Raw genomic sequence first — 21,985 nt, 5'->3', positions numbered from 1 at the left:
TAATGGGAAGAAATACCCAATCACTTTATTTTAAAAGAAAAAAAAAGAAAATCTACACTGAACCACTGGCAGGTGTGTGGAAAATACACTAATATGCATATTTATAGGAAGAGTCCATCATTTAGACAGGCTAGAAGAATCATAGCTGGGGAACTCTGGGGGGAAGAAAAGGCTAACACAATTCTGTCACATCTCCTCCCTTCTTCTCATCCCCTTTCAAATAAACAAACACATATAATCCTCTTTCATAAAGAGCTGCCCCTAGAATCATGGCGAATTCCTATTGGACTGCAATACTACCAGCCCTGCCTCAACATTAACTACCTGAAAACAGCAAGTCCAGGAAGAATTCCCTTCTTTATTTCAAAGATGAGTAATAATAATAATCACAATGACAAATAAGCCAGGATCTATACAAAAACACTCACCAAAAAAAGAAAAAGAGAAGCAAAGAAAACGTCAAATGAATATTCACTTTTCTGGTTGCCATGAAAACAATAAGAATCTTAACTACACCACTTCATCATAAGTTCAAAGAACATAATAGAAAAAAATCAGAGAGCACAAAGCAAATATTCAAGAGTTCGAGGGAAGATTAAGCAATCAAAAGCAATAAAAAATTCAAGTGCTAATTCAATAAATGCTAATTGAATTTCTAATGCTTTCCATATGTTGAGCATACAGTAGTGAAGAAAGTCAATAAAACCACTGCCTCATGAAGCTAAAATTCTTGAGGAAATGGATAAAAAATAAAAATACATAAAACAAGGTCGGGCAGTGTTAAAGCTATAAAGAAAGCCGAAGCAGGACAAGGAGATGGCATGAATGGGGATAGGCAGTCAAGGGATGGCCTCTCTATGGAAATGGTTTGAATTGAAGTAAGTCATGCAAAGGTCTGAGAAAACAGCATTCCAGTTAGAAGGAATAACAAATGCAAAGACCCTGGGGTAAGAAGTATCTTTGAGTGTTTGAAGAGCAGCAAAAGGAGGTGCAGTTAGAGGAGAATGAGCTGCAGAAGAGACAAAGGAAAAGACTACGAAGGATGCAGGCTCAGATGCTGCAGGACTTTCTCATTATGAGAGTAACAGGAAGCTTCTAGGCAGTTTTCAACATGGAAGCAACTTGTTCTAGTTTACATTTTAAAAAATCACTCTTCTTTGTGGAGAACTGATAATGGGATGATCAGAGGGACACAGGGAGGCTACTTTAGGAGTCTAGATGATGATGGGTTGAATGGGATGGTGGTGGCAGAGGTGGTGAGAAGTGGTTTGATTATAGAGATATATTTGTGATCACTAGCCCTTGTTGGATTTCACATAAGATGTGAGAAAAACAGAGGCATCAGAGATAACACCAAGGTTTTTGGCCTGGGAAAACAGATCAATGGAGGTATTACATGGTGGATGCAGGGAAGATCATGAATTTAGGGAAAGAATGTAATGCAAAATTTAGATCTTCAACATTTTAAGTTTGAGCTGCCAATCATACACTGAGCTGAATATATGATCCAGAGTTCAGGGGCTAGACCACAGTAGGAGATATAATTATGAAGGTAATCATTTAAAAGGTGAAATTTAAAACCTCGTTCCCACAAGGGGCCACCTAAGGAGTGAATGCAGAAGAGAAAGAAGTTTAAAGAGCAAGTACTGGGGAGCTCCAATGTTTAGTGATTAGGAAAAGAAGAAAGAGCCAACAAATAAGAAAAAAGCAACCAGTGAAGTAGGAAGAAAGCCAAAGGAGTGTGATATCTGAGACACAAGTGAATGAAAAGGTACCAAAAAGACACTAACTATATAAAATGCTGTGAGATGACCCAACGGTGTTGAACTGATCAAGCTTAAGAATGAATTTTAAGACACACACATACCTCAAAGAAGGGAGACAGAGGATGCTGATGAATGTAATTACAGTAAAATGGGAATGAACAAAGTTTAAAATGGATTAGAGAGGAAATACAAGGTGAAGAAGGGCAAAGAAGATACAGCATCTTCACCACTGATATTTCTAAAGGAAAACAAAAAAATGGCATGAATACTTGATAATCCAAGAAAAGCTTTCTAGCAAAAAGTAACAGATATAATATTTTAGGAAAAATTTAGACACATCCTAATAACATTGTGCATGCTGCATACATGCTACCCAATGGACCGTAGGCCACCAGGTTCCTCTGTCCTTGGGATTTCCCAGACAAGAACACTGGAGTGAGTTGTCATCTCCTCCTCCAGGGGATCTTCCTGACCCGGAGATTGAACCCACATCTCTTACATCTCCTGCACTGGCAGGCAGGTTCTTTACCACTAGCGCCGCGTGGGAAGCCTCCCTAATAAAATCACTGGATATCAAATAAGAATAAACAATCTTTGGACACACAAGTTAATATTATAGCTCAGCTGGTAAAGAATCCACCTGCAATGCAGGAGACCCCAGTTCAATTCCTGGGTCAGGAAGATCCACTGGAGAAGGGATAGGCTACCCACTCCAGTATTCTTGGGCTTCCCCTAGTGGGTCAGCTGGTAAAGAATCCAGCCCCAATGCGGGAGACCTAGGTTCGATTCCTGGGTTGGGAAGATCCCCTGCGGAAGGGAAAGGCTACCCACTCCAGTATTCTGGCCTAGAGAATTCCATGGACTAGGTCTATGGGGTTGCAAAGAGTCAGACACAACTGAGCAATTTTCACTTTCACTGTTTCCTCATATCATCATTTAAAACCAGAAGGTAGTGAAGAAAATGCCTGCAAAGCTCTTATAGGGAAAACATGTGGCCCAAAAATTGTACACCCAACAAGTCTACAGTTCACCTCTAAAGGCAATAAGCAAATATTGTCAAACATATAAAGGACATACAGCTTCCATAATCTCTTCTTGAGGAAATGAGAAGGGTATGACTCTCATTTAAATAAGAAACAAACAAAACTCAGGAAAATAAAGTGAAAAAATAACTGAGTTAACAGAAGAGGAAAGATGAGATGTGGTACACTAAGAGCCTTGATCAAAATACATTAAAACACATACACAAGCAGTAACACACACAACAGCACACACAGTCTGGTTTTAGTCATGCTCTGGGAAAGAAGCAGATAGCCCTTAATTATGATGAACTAGCTTTGGAAGAAGCTGTGTTCCCTGCCTTGAAGTTAGAGGGTGGCTATGGAGAAGGAAATGGCAACCCACTCCAGTGTTCTTGCCTGAAGAATCCCAGGGACGGGGGAGCCTGGTGGGCTGCCATCTATGGGGTCGCACAGAGTCGGACACGACTGAAGCGACTTAGCAGCAGCAGCAGCAGCATGGGAAAAAGAGGAAGCAATGAATAACTAAAGCTGACAGGGCTCAGAAAAAGAGTAAATTGTATGCATATCCTAGACAGGAGAGGCAATGGCATGCCAAAGAGAGCAAAACAACCTGAGGCAATCACTCCTCTTGAGGGAAATCACTCTGAAAAACCCTCAGGAATAGCTAGGAACCTTTAGAGAGGGGGCTAATCTCCAGGAGTTCTACTAAGGGAGGCTCATACCATAATTTGTGCATAAAAACTGAAGTGTATAATTCAAGAAATTAATTTAAAAGTAGGAAATAAGACCCACTCTAAAAACATGTTCCTAAAGCCTGGAATATATGGTTTACATTAAAAAATAGAAACATCAAAATATCTATTCTTTACAGGCTAAAAGGATGTATTTGTTATTGGAAATGAGCCAGAACAGACAAAAAGGCCTGTTTTAATAAACAATTCCTCCTTCCTCCTTGCTAGTAATGACAGCTCAGTTAAGCAGGAACTTCTTTTTCTAGAAAGATAACCCAACTGGGCTTGACTAATATAATTCTTGGGATTACTCTTACTATGTAAACCATAGTGTTCAGAAGTAGCTAAGGAAGAAATATGACTAATCAGAAGTTACTTATACTCTGCAATTCTTGGTATCAAATTATAGATACCAACATCAACAAAGGTAGAAAAAGAATATATAAAACAAATTCAATAAGGGATTAGTCAGCCCCAAAACAATAAGTACTGCTTAGTTCTTACTGTTTTAGAACAGTCACATTATTCCAGGATCTACCTTATACACAAATACAACAGAAAGCAGCTACCTTTTGATGTGTTGTTTCCCTCATATCTAAAAGTTGAATGATCTGTGGTCGGCACATTACACGGGTGTTGGCCAGTCTCTGCTCTGTGGTGAGGGACATTTCCTTCAGGAACTCCGAGGGTGTCAGCTAGAATTGAAAACAACAGGAGCTGAAGATTCATAAGTGGTAATACTGAAAAAGTGTTTTCGTAAGTGCCAGTAATGAATAATTTGTGTTTATAGCTTCCAGGATAATCCTGGAATGCCACTAAGTTCCCTTATAAAACATTTAAAATAACTAAATAATACAAACAAGAGAAGGACCCATGCACTTCTGAGCTTTTTGCACAATAATTTGAAATGACATATGGTTGCCATTTCCTTATGATTTTAAAGGAATCACACAAAAGAACATGGGGTTGGGGAGAGGAAGGGCAAGAAACTGCACAGGAGCATGTCCAATGAGCTTAACTTTATGCTCAGAAGAGCATAAAACTCTAGGTTTCTAAAATCACTTAAGGGCTTCAGAGCTAAAGAGTCTGAGACATTTCTATTTCTCAATCGAAGTTACAACATGCAAGCAAAGCTTTTGGGTGTTTATCATGTTATACCTGGTTAAAGAGAAGTCTTAGAAAATGTAAAGGATCTGGGAAGTGTGACTGTGCTGCCTAGGAATGAGTTTGAACTTTTTAGAAATCATAAGAGCATACCTTGTTTCCAAAGAGCTCTCAGCTGATCATCAGATACAATAGTCAGTCACATCCACTTACCCAAATAAGAACATAAAATGCTTTAACACTTTCTAATCTTATGAGAAAAAATGTTACCCATCATTTAAATAACCCAGCAAGGGCTTACCCAAGACCAACTACTATTCATTGCTTTGTCTGTATAGTCTTCAACTGATTAACGTAAGCAATTTAAGCCTCTACTTTGATGTATGTAATTTCAAAAACTTCCCAGGCTTTAAAAGGTATCTATGCTCTGTAGCAAGCTACCATGTTAACTAAACTGAGAATATTTGATATCCTGTTTGATATTCTGAGAAAGCCAGGCAGCCATTGTCATTCTCCAGAGGAGAAAGCTATTTTTCTGAGAGATGCTTCTCCTCTCATAGGAGATACTTTACTCTGAAATTCTCTGATACATTACCATTCGATTTACTTCATCTTCTGCAACCACCTTTGGACTCATGGGTGGTAAAATCTTGCTTTGGAATCCTTTAAGTGTTCTGACTAACCCCATATGAACAGCCCCCATGGACTCCTCAATACTTCTACTTGTCATTTTTAGCTATTTCCTCTGTTTACCTAAGAATGAAAAACAAAAAGTTTTAGAACAAATACAGTTAATTTCTGAATATAGGTCACATTTTTTGAAGGTTTTTCAAACACAAGAAGGTTTAGAAAATACTGATCTTCAAAAATACATCCAGTACTTGGAACCAATGCCTTAACTGTAGGAGTCTATTCCATGAGCCAGTCTAGAGTTAGCCTTATCCCAAACTCTGGGACCCCTTTTAGACAAAACAAGTGATTCTGGATTAAGCTCAGGGAAGACATGAAAACACAAGCAGCTCTTACATTTTGGTACTTTTTATCTTCCCCAGATAAAAACTGCTCAAAAAATATACTTCATAGTTTGCTACTTTATCTGCTTATTTGACAATTCTCTCTCATGACACTCTTCAAACAGAATAAACATAAGGCTTCAGGCCTTCACAGCTGGCAGAGAATTGAAAAAGGCAGCATGAGATGATATGGGGAAGTTTCTGAAAATGTTCTGAAGTTTATAGTAATAAATAAGGCATTAATCAGCTGCCCAATACCTCCAAATCAAATAAATACGACATTTCCCCATTGAATATATTTCCTTATACTTCTACTAGGACATTTGCAACTTTGGGAATCCATTTATGACTAAGTAGGGGCTTCCCTTGTGGCTCAGCTGGTAAAGAACGTGCCTGCAATGCAGGAGACCTGGGTTTGATCCCTGGGTTGGAAAGATCCCCTGGACAAGGGAAAGGCTACCCACTCCAGTATTCTAGCCTGGAGAATTCCATGGACTGTATAGTCAGTCCACAGGGTCACTTTCACACTTTCACTTATGACTAAGTAGGGATTTCTATTTTTAGTAATAGCAGCCTAGATTTTTTAACCCTGTGGGGGAGAAATGCTGGATATAACATCAAATTAAAAAACCTTAAAATCATTAAAAGTTCAAAAGACAGTAAGGCATTACCAGACCAAACTGGAAGGGAAAGTGGTGCATAAAGGAAAATAGATATGAATGAAAATGTAATAAGGTACACTGAAATAAAGCAATAAAACACCCAAAGAAATTAATATGAAATTTTAAAATAAGAAAAACAATCAGAAAAAAAGATGATTGAAATAGAAAACAGCTAAAGAAGTTCTAACATGCTATAACTGGAGCCAATGAAGAAGAAAAATAAAGTACTGGAGGAGGAGAACTAATATTTAAAACTATAATCTAAGAAAATTTTCCATTAAAAAAACAAGCAAAGGGAATTGGTGGTTACCCAGGAAGGTTGACCCAAAATGATCAACTCTGAGTCATATCTTGGAAGAACTACTAGAGTGTAAAGAATTTTTAAAATTAGCATCCAGACAAAAAGTCAAAATAAGGTATGAAAAAAGAGAACTAGATGTCAGTACACTTTGTAAAAGCTATCCATGAAATGGGCAAACAGAGGAGGAATATTTTCCAAAAACTTTAAAAAGCCTGAGCCAGAGATTTTACAAGCAACCAAGCTCTCCTTCCATCATCAAGGCTACAGAAAAGGAGTTTTGAACACGCCAAAGCCCAGGGAATATTACAAACATGTTCCCTTCTTGAAGAATATAATAGAGGATGGGCTCATCCAACCAAAAGAACACAATTTTACATGAAAATTAAGAAAAGAAAGCCAAAAAGTAGATTAAGATTAGTAGTAGTTGGTATAAGAGGTAGGAATCAAACCATTTAATGAGATAGAATAAAGAAGAATTAAGGGATTTGTGGTAGAAAGCCCCTATGATGGCAGCCAATGATACCTGTTTCTAAGCATTCAGGTATTCATATAATCCTTCTCCCCTTGCGTGTGGGCTGTACTTAGGTATTGTAACAAATATAAAACAGCACAAATGATGGATGTCACATGTAAAATCAATTATAAAGAGAACTGGTACCATCTTGGTTCTGGCTCTCTCTCGGATCACCAGTTACTAACTGTAAGGACACTGAGAAACCTATAGAGAGGCCCATGTGGTGAGGAACCAAGGCCTGCCAGCAATGACATGAGTGGGCTTGGCAGTGGGTCTTCTAAGTCCTGCCAACAACCATGGGAATGAAGGCAGAGTTGCCAGCCCCGGTTGAGCCTTGAGATGACTGCAGTCTGGGCCAACAGCTTGATTGGAGATGCATGAGAGACCCTAAGTAGGAATCACCCAGCTAACCATCTTCTAGACTCCTGACCTATAGAAACTGAGAAAACAAATATTGTTTTAACCTATTAATCTGGAGTAATTTGTTATACAGCAATAGATAAAAATATAGGCACTATAAAGGGTTTACATACAAAGAAAACTGCTGAACATAAAGATTAATGTTCCTAAATTTCAAAAGGAATTTTAGAAAAAGCAAAGATGACATACTAAATAAAGAATAATGATAAATCACATACAATATACATAATTATTATAAATAGGAAGTGTGATATCACCAACATGGTAGAATAGGTAGTTGCCAACTTCTGTCCCACTCACAAAAAGACCATCTATTAACAGCAATTATCCATAGACAAGACACCTTTGTGAAAATCCCAGAACCGAGGGTGCGACTGAACCACTCCCTTGGATCACAGAGACTTGGAAAAACCTCAAAAACATTTTGTTAAGTAAAATGAGCCAGTCACACACACACAAAAATATGTATTGTGTGAGTCCATTCACATGAAGTGACCAGAAAAGGACAACCTCTATAGAGAAAAAGTAGATTAGTCATTGCAAAGGTCTGGGAGGAATGAAGGGATAGAAGAGTGATAACTAAAAGGTATGGGATTTCTTTTTGAAATGAAAATGTTTATAACTGACTATGGTAATAATTGCACATGTTTGCGAATATACTAAAAACTGTGAATTGTATGTACACTTTAAATGGATGAATTGCATCCTGAATTGAATGTGAATTATTATATCTCAATAAAGCTGTTAAAATATATTTTAAAACATTAAAAAAAATCAATCCTTAAAAGTTGAAAAGTGAAACAAATAAACCTTGCTGTATATCAAGTTGTTGTCATAACTACAAAGAGAAAACAGTTATTCTAAACAACCTTAAAACATGATTTTTGACTATATATCATCATTGGATAGTAGTCTTATCGTCCTAATATTAGTAATAATATTTTAAAAACAAGTAGCAATATCAATATTGTTAGGAATCAAGCATTTCAACATTAAAAAAAATAAAATCATAAAAGTTCTTATATTAAGAAATACTATAATCTTAAATTTAAATGGCAAATATGAGTTTCAGCTCATGATTATTTTCTCCTTTTAAATAACTTGCCTACTGAAAGACCCTCGAAGCAATGAAAGCTCAGTAAGCAATGACAGTCCCAGGACGTAATGTGGTCTTTAAATACTACTTCCCACTAAAAGAAACCATACTCCTTAGAGAAATGAGTAACTCAAGGTCTGGGGCATGAAATGTGTAAGATGAACTTGGGACATTCTACTATACTGAAAGACAAGGACGTTACCAAAGGCTACTGGGGTTGAGTCTAAGGAGCCCAGAGCAACTTGAAGGAGTTTTCATTCACCAAAGACAGGACAATTTGGGGAAAAAAAACAAAGTGTGCAATGGATTCCTCTTTAAAACTCTGAGTTCAAAAAAGATACTAAAAAACAATCACTGGTCACCTTTGGAAGTTGCTAGGACACAAAACTAATTAGTTTGGAAACAATAACAGGGAAGAATCAACCATTTATCCTGTCCCTTTCTGTACAAATTGCATCATAAGTTATCCAAAGAGTTGATGAGGGGAAATTATTCTTCATGGACAAACTCCAGCTAATAAATGCAGAAGAAATGACAGAAAAATAATCACCATTTTCAGCCTCTAATGAAACGAAGGATCATCAATGCCAGAACCATTAGGAAGAATGTTGTTAAAGAACTTTATAATGGCTCAAACAGGCTAACAACACCTGAGCCCTCTACATCAATCTTAACACTAAAAGAGTGAAAACCAGACATATTATGTGCCTCCTGACGTGATGTAGTACACAGCACCACCTGTGTAGCACTATTAACAAAAATCTTAACCTAAATCTAATTAATCTCTAGATCTACCAGCTAGGGTACAGGAGATCAGGAAATGGAGGAACACGTGCAAGAACATAATTAAGCCGTATCAAGAATGCAGAAAATGTTACAGGGAAATGACCCACTTCACTAAACTAGTAAATAGTGCTAGTGTGCAAACATGAACACCTGAGAGGGGATGGAGACGATAATTATGATTAAGAGAATAGCTTCAACAATAATGACATACATAGATTATAAGCAAAAGGAGGGAAGAGGTATATCATGCAAATGTTGGTCAAAAGAAAGCAAGAAGGGCTATAGTAATATTAGATAAAGTTGACTTCAAATCAAAGAAAATGACCAGGAACAAAAAGGGACATTATGTAATGTCAAAGGGTGAATCTACCAAAAAGACACAACAATCATAATTATAAATGCACCAGACAACTTTTAAAATATATGACTTGAACCAAGCTTCAGAATATATGACACAAAAAATTAAAACAACTATACAAATCCACAATTGTAGTTGGAGACTTCAACATTCCTTTCTCAACAATTAACGTGAGTATTAAGCAGAAAATTAACAAGATATAGAGGAACATAACACAACCAACATGATTTAATCAATATTTATGGAACAGTCTGCCCAACAGCAGCAGAAATGTACATGCTTTTCATGTATCCAAGCAACACATACAAAGATAGATAATTTTCCAGGCCACGAAATAAAATTCAACAAAGTTAAAAGAACTGGAATCATACAGAGGGTGCTGGTTAACCACTGTGAAATCAAATTAGAAACACACAACAGAAAGATAACACAAAATCTCCAAATACTTAGAAACTAAACAACACATTTCTAAATAAACACAAATCAAAGAAGGAAAACCAAAAGTATGTTGAATTGAATGAAAATGAAAACACAACAGTTCAAAATTTGGAGGAGGTTGAAAGTTATAACACTAAATATTTAGATTTAGTTCAGTTCAGTTCAGTACAGTCACTCAGTCGTGTCCGACTCTTTGCGACCCCATGAACCGCAGCACGCCGGTCCTCCCTGTCCATCACTGATGCCCGGAGTTCACCCAAACTCATGTGCATTGAGTCAGTGATGCCATCCAGCCATCTCATCCTCTGTCATCCCCTTCTCCTCCTGCCTCCAATCCTCCCAGCATCAGGGTCTTTTCTAATGAGTCAACTCTTTGCATGAGGTGGCCAAAGTACTGGAGTTTCAGCCTCAGCATCAGTCCTTCCAATGAATACCCAGCACTGGTCTCCTTTAGGACTGGTTGGATCTCCTTGCAGTCCATGGGATTCTTAAGAGTCTTCTCCAACACCACAGTTCAAAAGCATCAATTCTTCGGTGCTCAGCTTTCTTCACAGTCCAACTCTCACATCCATACATGACCACTGGAAAAACCAAAGCCTTGACTAGACAGACCTTTTGTTGGCAAAGTAATATCTCTGCTTTTGAATATGCTATCTAGGTTGGTCATAACTTTCCTTCCAAGGAGTAAGCATCTTTTAATTTCATGGCTGCAATCACCATCTGCAGTGATTTTGGAGCTCAAAAATAATAAAGTCTGACACTGTTTCCACTGTTTCCCATCTATTTCCCATTAAGTGATGGGACCAGATGCCATGATCTTAGTTTTCTGAATGTTGAGCTTTGAGCCCACTTTTTCACTCTCCTCTTTCACTTTCATCAAGAGGCTTTTTAGATTAGAAAACAGTAAAAGTCAATTATGTCATCTAAGCACCTACATCCAGAAAAAGAAAAAGATGACCAAACAAAACAAAAGCAAACAGGAGCAAATAATAAAGATAAGAACAGAAATCAGTAAAATTAAAAACAGAAAAGCAATAGAGAGAATTAATCAAAGATCTGATTCTCTGGAGAAACCAATAATACTGACAAACCTCCAGCAAAGAAAGAAGACACAAACTACCAATATTAGGAATTTAATAAAAAAGGACAAACCATATAGATATCAGAAGAATAATAAGGAAACACTATAAACAACTGCACACTCATAAATATGACAGCTTAGATGTATTGCTTCGATTTCTCAAACACACTACCACAACTTAATATGAACAGATAATCTGAATAACTCAAAGTATTATGGAAAAAGAATTCATAATTTTATAACTCAAAAAAAAAGAAATCTCTAGGCATAGATGGTTTCACTGGAGAATTATAGGAAACATTTAAAGAAGAATTAACACCAATACTACCAATCTTTTTGGAAAATGGAAAAGAAGGGAACATTTTACAATTCATTTTATGAGGCCTAAGACAAAACCAGACAAAGAAGGTAATACCCAAAAAACACCTAAAAACCAGTATCTATCATGAATATAAGTGAAAAAAAGTTTAACAAAATATTATCAAAATCCTAACAAGTTATTTAGCAATATGAAAAATAATTATATGCCATGACCAAATAGTTTAATTCCAGGAATATAAGTCTAGTTAAACACTCAAATTTCAATGTAATCCGTCACATTAGCAAGCTAAAGAAGAAACATCATATGATCATATCAATTTATGTAGTAAAAGCATCTGGAAAAATTCAACAACATTCATGATAAGAAAAACTCCCAGAAAACTAGGAATATAGAAGAACATAATAAAGAAAATATACAAAAACTTTACAGCTGACATCCCCGTTGCTGATTAGTCACTAAGTCATATCCAACTCCTTTGCAACACCATGGACTGCAGCACGCCAGGCTCATCTGTCCATGGGATTTCCCAGGGGAGAATACTGGAGTGGATAGGCCATTCCGTTCTCCGGGATCGAACCTCCAACTCCTGCACTGGCAGGAAGATTCTTTACCACTGAGCCACCTGGGAAGCCCAGTTGACATCATCCTGAATGGCAAAAGACTGCATGCTTTCCCCATAAAGACTGAGGACAAGGCAAGGAGGTCCACTCTAACCATGGCTATCAGACATAGTATTAGAAGTTCTAGTCAATGCTAGAAGAAGGAAAAAAAAAAAGAAATAAAAAACATATAGAGCAGAAAACAAGGAAAAAAACTCTCCTTAGATGCAGATGGCCTGTCTACATAGATATTCCCAAAGAATCTACAACAAACCTCCTAGAACTAACAAGTGAGTATAAACACACAAACATCATTCACATTTCTATATACGAACAATAAAGATGTGGAAACCAAAATACGATACCATTTGTAACTGTCATTCCTTCAAAAACAAAGTAAGTTGAACAAAACATATACAAGACTTGTATACTAAAAATGACAAAGAGCCAATTTAAAAAATCAGAAAGCATCTAAGTAAAAAGAAGATCTATGTTCATGGATTGGAAGACTCAACATGGACATACTTGGTGGAAAAGTGACATTATTCTACCTAACACACAATCCAATTAGAAAATAGACAAAGGACATGGAGACATTTCATTGAAGATGTATCAAGCACAAAAAGCATATGAAAAGTTGTTCAACATTACCAGATATCAGGAAAACGCAAATTAATACCATGATTAAATAATACCACATACCTATCAATCACCTGTGTATCACTACAACCACCTAGACGTGGGTGCTATTAGTCTCCCCATATCCCAGATAAGGAAACAGAGGCACAGAGGAGGTAAGTAGCCTGCCCCAGTTCCCACACTAGGAAAGGGGAGAGCTGCAAGGAGAAGAGTCATTCTGGTTCCAGAGTCCACACTCTCAAAGGTGACACTATTCTGCCTCTACCCTGAGATTCTATCCCCTAATATCTCACAAATTCACCTATGCCTTTTTATCCCTGCTGCCTTCCTTTGTTAATGTTACTCCCATGGCTTGTCTCGGTGACTGCAACAGCTTAACTGACCTCCCTGCCTCCAGAATTGGGTCTCCACTCCCACTCCACCCCCACAGCCTAGTCACTCTCTACACTGCAGCCACAGTGACTATTCTAAAGGGAAAACCTGGTAATGCCATTTCCCTACCTAAAATCCTTTAGTCCGGAATACTCCAAAAGGTTCTCAGCATGACACCCATTCCAGAAACCTGCCCTTCTTGCACTTTATGCTCAACTCACAATTCACAAAGTCTCAGGGGCTCACACACCTCCAGACTTATACATAACACCTAGAATGCCTTTCTTCTCCTGATTTCAGTCCCTTCTCTCATGGGCCTCTCAACAGGGATGCTTAAGTGTCCTCATGGCACGATGATTGACTACTTCCACAGAGAGTAGTCCCAGAGACAATGGGAGAAGCTGTGCTGTGTCCTCTGTGGCCCAGCAGTCACATACTCTCATTTGGGCAAGATCTATTAGTCACACAGATCAGCCCTATTCCATATGAGAGGCCACATAGGGACATAATTACCAGGAAGTAAGGGTCATTGGGAGCCATCTTGGAAGCCATCTTCCACATTTATCTCATATGTTTATTAGGAGGATTAAACGACATAATATCTGTATGTCACTTTGTACAGTAAATATAATTGTTCTTAGTGTTACTAGCAGAAAGTTTGGTTTAAAAAAAAAAAAGCTAGAAAAGATGGAAATTCCGTTTAATTAAACTTTGCCTGCTAAAAATAAGTAAGAGCATCATATGAAACTGCTCACATGTCTTCAAGTTCTGCTACCGCTAAAGTGAGGACAGGGGCCATTACATACTCTGGGATGTTGATAAATATTTCTTTACCCCAAAGTACCATTTTAGCAGGAAAATATCGAAGAAAAAAAATGCAGAAAATGCTCAAGTAAACGCAACATGACTTGTTACCACTGACGGGTTCTCTAGGCACTTGGAGTAAAAGGATTAATTTTCATATTTTAATCCTGCTGCTGCTTCTGGTTTTCTTCTGTTTCTAAAGCTGCTATGCTTCTTGGTTTCTTATGTGTCAGATCTCTTTTAAATTGGACTTCTTCAATTTCATAGGTTTCATATTGGGCTTTGCTCTTTTCCCCTGAAATACGTCCTGAAAACAATCTGTCTCTGCAGGATGTGTGGCTTATAGCCTAGGCAGATAAAAGAGAGACAAATTTCAGAAAGAATCCTCTTATTTGACCAGGCTGAAGAAAAGAAAAATAGAGATGTATTTTGTATTTTGTTCCGGTCACCAATTCCAACATGCATGTGTGTTTGTGTGTGTGGTGTGGCGGGGGCAGGAGGGGTGTCCCCCACAATAGCAAGTAATTTATCTACATAGAGATGGCATCAAATCCCAAAGGTTAAGTGTTAGTCCTATAGACTGCCCCCACTCTTCAGACACTAGTCGCAAGCCCAGCGTGTGTGCTTCTGACCCACTGACTGTAAATCAGAAGTTTCCACAACCCCAGCCTCAGGTTCAATTAGTTTGCTACGGTGGCCCTCAGAACTCAGAGAAACATTTTACTTACTAGATCACTGGTTTATTATAAAAGGATAGTCCCTGGGTTACTGTTGCCCTTGGATGTGGCCTGATAACTTCACTATTCATTAACCTTCTAGTGAATTGAAGCAGGCCTTTGTTTATAATCTGTCCACTTTTTCCAGTCACCCTCAGCAGGAGGGTGGGCCTGTATTACCTAGTCTACCATTCTTAGAAGCAGAAATCCTCATTCACTGAGTGTAGATGGTATAAAGGGAGAAATCCTAACCAACGCCTAAAGAATCTTCCAATACACCAACTTTTTTGAAACTTTGAAGATAAAATATAAAATACTCACAATACAAACAGCACCCAGGACAAGAGGACATCTACTTAGAGGCTTGATGTTTGAAATTACCTGGATATCCCATTCATGCCACTTATCTAAGATATACAGAGCTGATATCTTGACATCTTGATTGTCTCATTTCAGGTAAAAGTTGAGATACAATTACCATTAGCTGAGATGCACACTTAGTGCATCTACTTGCAGCTATTTAAGTGCCCGAAAGTAAACATTTTTAATTTGTCTATCAAGCAACCAAAGGCATGTTTTTCTAGCTCCTTCTCACCTTGCTGCTGCTGCTGCTGCTGCTAAGTCGCTTCAGTCGTGTCTGACTCTGTGTGACCCCAGAGACGGCAGCCCACCAGCCTCCCCCGTCCCTGGGATTCTCCAGGCAAGAACACTGGAGTGGGTTGCCATTACCTTCTCCAATGCATGAAAGTGAAAAGTGAAAGTGAAGTCGATCAGTCGTGTCCGACTCCTAGTGACTCCATGGACTGCAGCCCACCAGGCCCCTCCGTCCATGGGATTTTCCAGGTAAGAGTACTGGAGTGGGTTGCCATTGCCTTCTTTGCCTTCTCACCTTAAAAACCCCCAAAAGCAAAAAATTTTGAACAGGTATATTAAAATTGAGACTCTCTGAGCTTTGTTGTTATTCAGTCCTCAGTCGTGTCTGACTCTTTGCGACCCCATGGACTGCAGCACACCAGGCTTCCCTGTCCATCACCAACTCCCAGAGCTTGCTCAAACTCATGTCTGTTGAATCAGTGATGATCTCGTCCTCTGTCATCCCCTTCTCTTCTTTGCCTTCGATCCTTCCCAGCATCAGGGTCTTTTCTAATGAGTTGGCTCTTAGCATCAGGTGGCCAAAGTATTGGAGCTTCAGCATCAGTCCTTCCAATGAACATTCAGGACTGATTTCCTTTAGGGTTGACTGGTTTGATCTCGTTGCAGTCCAAGGGACTCTAAAGAGTCTTCTCCAACACCACAGTTCAAAGCATCAATTCTTCAGCACTCAGTCTTCTTTATGGTCCAACTCTCACATCCATACATGACTACTGGAAAAACCATATCTCTGACTAGATGGGCCTTTGTCTTTCAGAAAGAGTCTTGATCCATATATGGATCTGGATTATGAGACTCACTTATCACAGACACCCTCAGATGATACGGTGAAATGCACTGTTCTCATCTCTGGAATACCCAGCCTCTTCTTCCAAGTCCATTAGCCCTACTGGTACACTCTGTCCCCATTTTGACTAGGTTCTCAGGCTTCTCCATTTCCCCTGATCCAACTATAGGGTTACTTAGGGATAACAATTCTGAAACTATCTCCTGCCATTCCATACCCTTTCCCCTGCTTGGACTCATCCTACAGGTCTCAGTTGAAACATCACTGCCTCTAGAAAGCCTTCCCTGACCACCCTGAAAGGCCCCGTGTTATATGTTCTGAGAGTAATTGCACTTCTCATATAATGAATAAATTGCCTGTGTAACTAGATTTTTACATCTGTCTTCACCAGAGAGCAAGTTCTCTGAGTTCACACACCTCAACCATTGTGCTCACCACTAGTATATAACCTAATATATTAACAGGAATCAATAAATATTTGTTTAATGATTAATGGTCAGTTTAATCATTTATTGTTTTCTGTCTCAATGATCAGTCCAGTTCAGTTCAGTCACTCAGTCGTGTCCAACTCTTTGTGATCCCATGGACTGCAGCACACCAGGCTTCCCTGTCCATCACCAACTCCTGGAGCTTACTCAAACTCATGTTCATTGAGTCGATGATGCCATCCAACCACCTCATCTTCTGTCATCCCCTTCTCCTCCCACCTTCAATCTTTCCCTGCATCAGGGTCTTTCAAATGAGTCAGTTCTTCACATCAGATGGCCAAAGAATTGGAGTTTCAGCTTCAGCATCAGTCATTTCAATGAATATTCAGGACTGATTTCCTTTAGGGTTGACTGGTTTGATCTCCTTGCAGTCCAAGGGGCTCTCAAGCATCTTCTCCAGCACCATAGTTCAAAAGCATCAATTCTTCAGCGCTCGGCTTTCTTTATAGTCCAACTCTCACATCCATACATGACTAATGGAAAAACCATAGCTTTGACTACATGGACCTTTGTTGGCAAAGTAATGTCTCTGCTTTTGAATATGCCATCTACGTTGGTCATAACTTTTCTTCCAAGGAGCAAGCATCTTTTAATTTCATGGCTTCAGTCACCATCTGCAGTGATTTTGGAGCCCAAAAATATAAAGTCTGTCACTATTTCCACTATTTCCCCATCTATTTACCATGAAGTGATGGGACCGGATGCCATGATCTTCATTTTCTGAATGTTGAACTTTAAGCCAACTTTTTCACTCTCCTCTTTCACTTTCATCAAGAGGCTCTTTAGTTCTTCTTCACTTCCTACCATAAGAGTGGTGCCATCTGCATTATCTGAGGTTATTGATATTTCTCCTGAAAACCTTGATTCCAGCTTGTGCTTCATCCAGTCCAGCATTTCTCATGATGTACCCTTCATATAAGTTAAATAAGCAGGGTGACAATATACAGCCTTGATGTACTCCTTTCCTAATTTGGAATCAGTCTGTTGTTCCATGTCCAGTTCTAACTGCTGCTTCCTGACCTGCATACAGATGTCTCAAGAGGCAGGTCAGTTGGTCTGGTATTCCCATGCTTTAAGAACTTTCCACAGTTTGTAGTGATCCACACAGTCAAAGCCTTTGGCATAGTTAATAAAGCAAAAATAGGTGTTTTTCTGGAACTATCTTGCCTTTTCAATGATCCAATGGATCTTGGCAATTTGATCTCTGGTTCCTCTGCCTTTTCTAAATCCAGCTTGAACATCTGGAACTTCACAGTTCATGTGCTGTTGAAGCCTGGCTTGGAGAATTTTGAGCATTACTTTACTAGCGTGTGAGGTGAGTGCAATCGTGTGCTAGTTTGAGCATTCTTTGGCATTGCCTTTCTTTGGGATTGGAATGAAAACCGACCTTTTCCAGTCCTGTGGCCACTGCTGAGTTTTCCAAATTTGCTGGCGTATTGAGTGCAGCACTTTCACAGCATTATCTTTTAGGATTTGAAATGACTCAGTTGGAATTCCATCACCTCCACTAGCTTTGTTCATAGTGATGCTTCCTAAGGCCCACTTCACTTTGCATTCCAGGATGTCTGGCTTTAGGTGAGTGATCACACCATCGTGATTATCTGGGTCGTGAAGACCTTTTTTGTATAGTTCTTCTGTGTATTCTTGCCACCTCTTCTTAATATCTTTTGCTTCTGTTGCTGCTGCTGCTGCTAAGTCACTTCAGTCGTGTCCCAACTCTGTGCGACCCCATAGACAGCAGCCCACGAGGCTCCCCTGTCCCTGGGATTCTCCAGGCAAGAACACCATACAATTTCTGTCCTTTATTGTGCCCATCTCTGCATGAAATGTTCCCTTGGTATCTCCAATTTTCTTGAAGAGATCTCTAGTCTTTCCCACTCTATTGTTTTCCTCTATTTCTTTGCACTGATCACTGAGGAAAGCTTTCTTATCTCTCTTTGCCATTCTTTGGAACTCTGCATTCAAATGGGTATACCTTTCCTTTTCCTCTTTGCCTTTCACTTCTCTTCTTTTCATAGCTATTTGTAAGCCCTCCTCAGACAACCATTTTGCCTTTTTGCATTTCCTTTTCTTAGGGATGGTCTTGACCCCTGCCTCCTGTACAATGTCATAAACCTCTGTCCATAGTTTTTCAGGCACTCTATCAGATCTAATCCCTTGAATCTATTTGTCACTTCCACTGTATAGTCATAAGGGATTTGATTTAGGTCATACTCGAATGGTCTAGTGATTTTCCCTTCTTTCTTCAATTAATTAATGTCATGTATTACTATAGCATAAATAACTTGAGAGTTATGGTTCCAGACCATAACATGTAAAAGCAGTTTTTGACAGACCTGTTCATTTTGTCAAATATACTAATTTAAGCATGGCAGACAAGCTATTTTAAATCCATGTTTGCTTTACTAAAATAAAATAACTGCTAATTTATATGCCATTGATTCTGTTACCACCAGAGTCTAAAAACCAGTAGGCTTGCAAAAGCACAGTGAGAATGCCTTTGGTTTCTGAATGCCTTTGGTTTCATGAAACACATGATGAATGTTCATTTGGAGAATTTGCTTCAATCCACATACAAATGCACATCACTCAAAAGTAATCTATTTTATATGCTTATGAATGCTAGGCAATCATATTATTTTCATTGTAGAAAATTCATAAACAAATGCATATTTATTTATGATGTTGAGTTTTTTTTATTATTTTTTTTTCTTTACAATATTGTATTGGTTTTGCCATACATCAACATGCATCTGCCACAGGTGTACACGTGTTCCCCATCCTGAACCCCCTCCCACCTCCCTCTCTGTACCATCCCTCTGGGTCGTCCCAGTGCACCAGCCCCAAGCTTCCTGTATCCTGCATCGAACCTGGACTGACGATTCATTTCTTATATGATATTATACATGTTTCAATGCCATTCTCCCAAATTATCCCACCCTCTCCCTCTCCCACAGAGTCCAAAAGACTGTTCTATACATCTGTGTCTCTTTTGCTGTCTCACACACGGGGTTATTGTTACCATCTTTCTAAATTCCATATATATGCGTTAGTATACTGTATTGGTGTTTTTCTTTCTGGCTTACTTCACTCTGTATAATAGGCTCCAGTTTCATCCACCTCAGTAGAACTGATTCAAATGTATTCTTGAATTTGTTGCAGTGAAGAAGAGATTTTGAAATTATCATTTACTGCTAACTAAAATCCCTTTTTTGGATCTAACCATTACATCAATGAAGACTTATTTTAATAATAACAGATGAAATGGCACTCCTGCTGGTTTAGCAAAAATAAAAAATAATTTAAAAATAAGCTATGGTCTATGATCTCTTAATGACTTCTTTGTGAAAGAAATCTAACTAAGCAAAGGAAAATCTTGGGTGTATTAATTTCTCTTCCTAACCAAAAAAAAAAAAAAAAATCTCTAATTCAATTGTTCTCTCTCCAGCGTGCTGTATCAATTCCTCTACAGAATTTTTCTAACATGAGAAAATATCTTCTCATATGATACTACAATGGGTTTAGTGGATCATTTTCCCAAATCTGCTTATGTTACTTGGATTCAAGAATGCATACTCAATTAGGAATACTTTTTAACAGTATTTAATGCTTTTTAACAATCTATTTTTGTAAAGGATTTGAGTTGTCCAGTATTATTTTTCCCTCCCATTCTTGTTCCTTCTATAAGAACCTACTGCCCTCTCCAGAGGCAGAGGCAGACCTGGCCAATCATGGTAATCTGTTTTCCTATGCTCTGGTTGTTCCTGAGTGTGAGCAATGTGACCCTAATAATGTCAGCTGGAATCTTCTATTGCATGATAGTTGAACACTGAGAAAGAGAAGTTCTTTCTTTGGACCTTCTGGGCTGAAAATGAATTTAAAGATATCAGCAGGCATCTTCTCCACTACATGGAGAAAGTTTTCTGCAGGACAATGCCATGTAGATGAAAGCAGAAATGTCAGCAGGATGCATGGATGACAGGCGGGAACAAAGATGAATATAAGTGAATCATACTCATATTGAAAGCAGTTCTAAACTTTGAGGCCCTGATATCTACAGTTCATCTTTTGATCTTATGAGCCATCCTAGTGTCTTAGTGTCCCAACTACACAAACTAATAAATTTCTTATTTTGTTTGAGCAGTACTGAAATTTGAAGTAAGATTCTGTCACTTGAAATCTGACACTCTCTAGTGATAACTGTTATATTTTTAGGACTTTTACATTTACCTGAAAATTACTCCTGGCAATTAGGCGGATGATTTATAAATAACTACTATGCAAAGACATGAGTTTTATTTCCAAAAATAGTAGAAAATGCCTCACTTCTATTAGGATATGAGAGAGTAAGTTTAAACATTTTGTATTTATATATACTATATAGATAAATTCATTTGTACCATCAGATATACTCTCCAGGATGCCTAGAAATCTGGAAATCATGAAAAGTCATCAGATATGAGATTATAAAACCCAGGACAGGAATTCCATATATAAATTATTCTGCTCTTACCAAGCCCATATTTGAACATGACTGGCACATGACAAGGTCTCTGCAGAAGCTCACATGGGTCCAAATATTCTGGTCATCCAGAATGTGTGAGTCCAGAAGAAAGAACCAAAATTATTTCATTTTCACACTTTGAAGGATGAAAGTCTATAGAGGGCTACACAGAAAAATCCTTTACAGAAATTGATACATTTTACATTATTTCCTCCAAGTACTAACAACTTAGAGTTATTTGCAACATTATTCAAAAGTGATCTTATTTGTTAACCAAATTCTCTGACAAAAATAATGCCTGGGAATCAGATTTCCCTTCACAGAGTCTCTTTAATAAAAGCAAGCCATTCACATAAGAGCAAATCTGGATTTACTCAGTGACCCTTCCATGGTTTCAACAAACATGAGTGAAGAAAGGGACCAATGCTTTCATCAGTCTCCACTGGCCATTAAGGATGTGGTGAACCCCAGAAGAAAGTGAGCAGCACCTGCCCGACCCTGCTCAACAGAGAGCTTTCCACACTGATCACTGTCTCATACACCCTCACAAGCAGCTACTTGTTAAATCCTGCATGTCCACCTTTTATTAAAATGTCAAATGGAATTCTTTTAATTCATATTGGATGGCTGTCATAACAGAATTCAGTAATGAAAACCAATGACAGAGATTGGTTACAAACTAAAACACTATACTTGAGCTCTCTAGTGTATTACAGGGCCATTTTTCTTCTTTCGGTCATCACAGTGTTATATATTGACTAGAAAATTCTGCGTGTGGTGCTTTCAAAGGGCTTGGCCAGATCGATTCCCA

The 21,985-nt window shown here is 38.4% G+C and overlaps 1 protein-coding gene across 1 annotated transcript in view; it reads right to left on the bottom strand.

Annotated features, from left to right (window-relative positions):
* LOC112442305 (hydrocephalus-inducing protein homolog) overlaps positions 1-21,985 on the bottom strand; it is a 316,573-nt gene that overhangs the window by 157,070 nt on the left and 137,518 nt on the right. The window contains exons 2-3 of the mRNA XM_024979012.2: positions 5,219-5,376; positions 4,089-4,214 (exon numbers count right to left, since the gene is read on the bottom strand). Of these exons, the coding sequence (XP_024834780.1) occupies positions 4,089-4,214; positions 5,219-5,353 (261 nt within the window). The 5' untranslated portion in view covers positions 5,354-5,376. The remainder of the gene's footprint in view (positions 1-4,088; positions 4,215-5,218; positions 5,377-21,985) is intronic.

The sequence above is a fragment of the Bos taurus genome, chromosome 18, assembly GCF_002263795.3.
Source record: "Bos taurus isolate L1 Dominette 01449 registration number 42190680 breed Hereford chromosome 18, ARS-UCD2.0, whole genome shotgun sequence".
In the NCBI taxonomy this organism is placed as follows: Eukaryota; Metazoa; Chordata; class Mammalia; order Artiodactyla; family Bovidae; genus Bos; species Bos taurus.
Note: the sequence above shows the minus strand (reverse complement) of the source record. Positions and strands in the feature narration are given on the sequence as shown.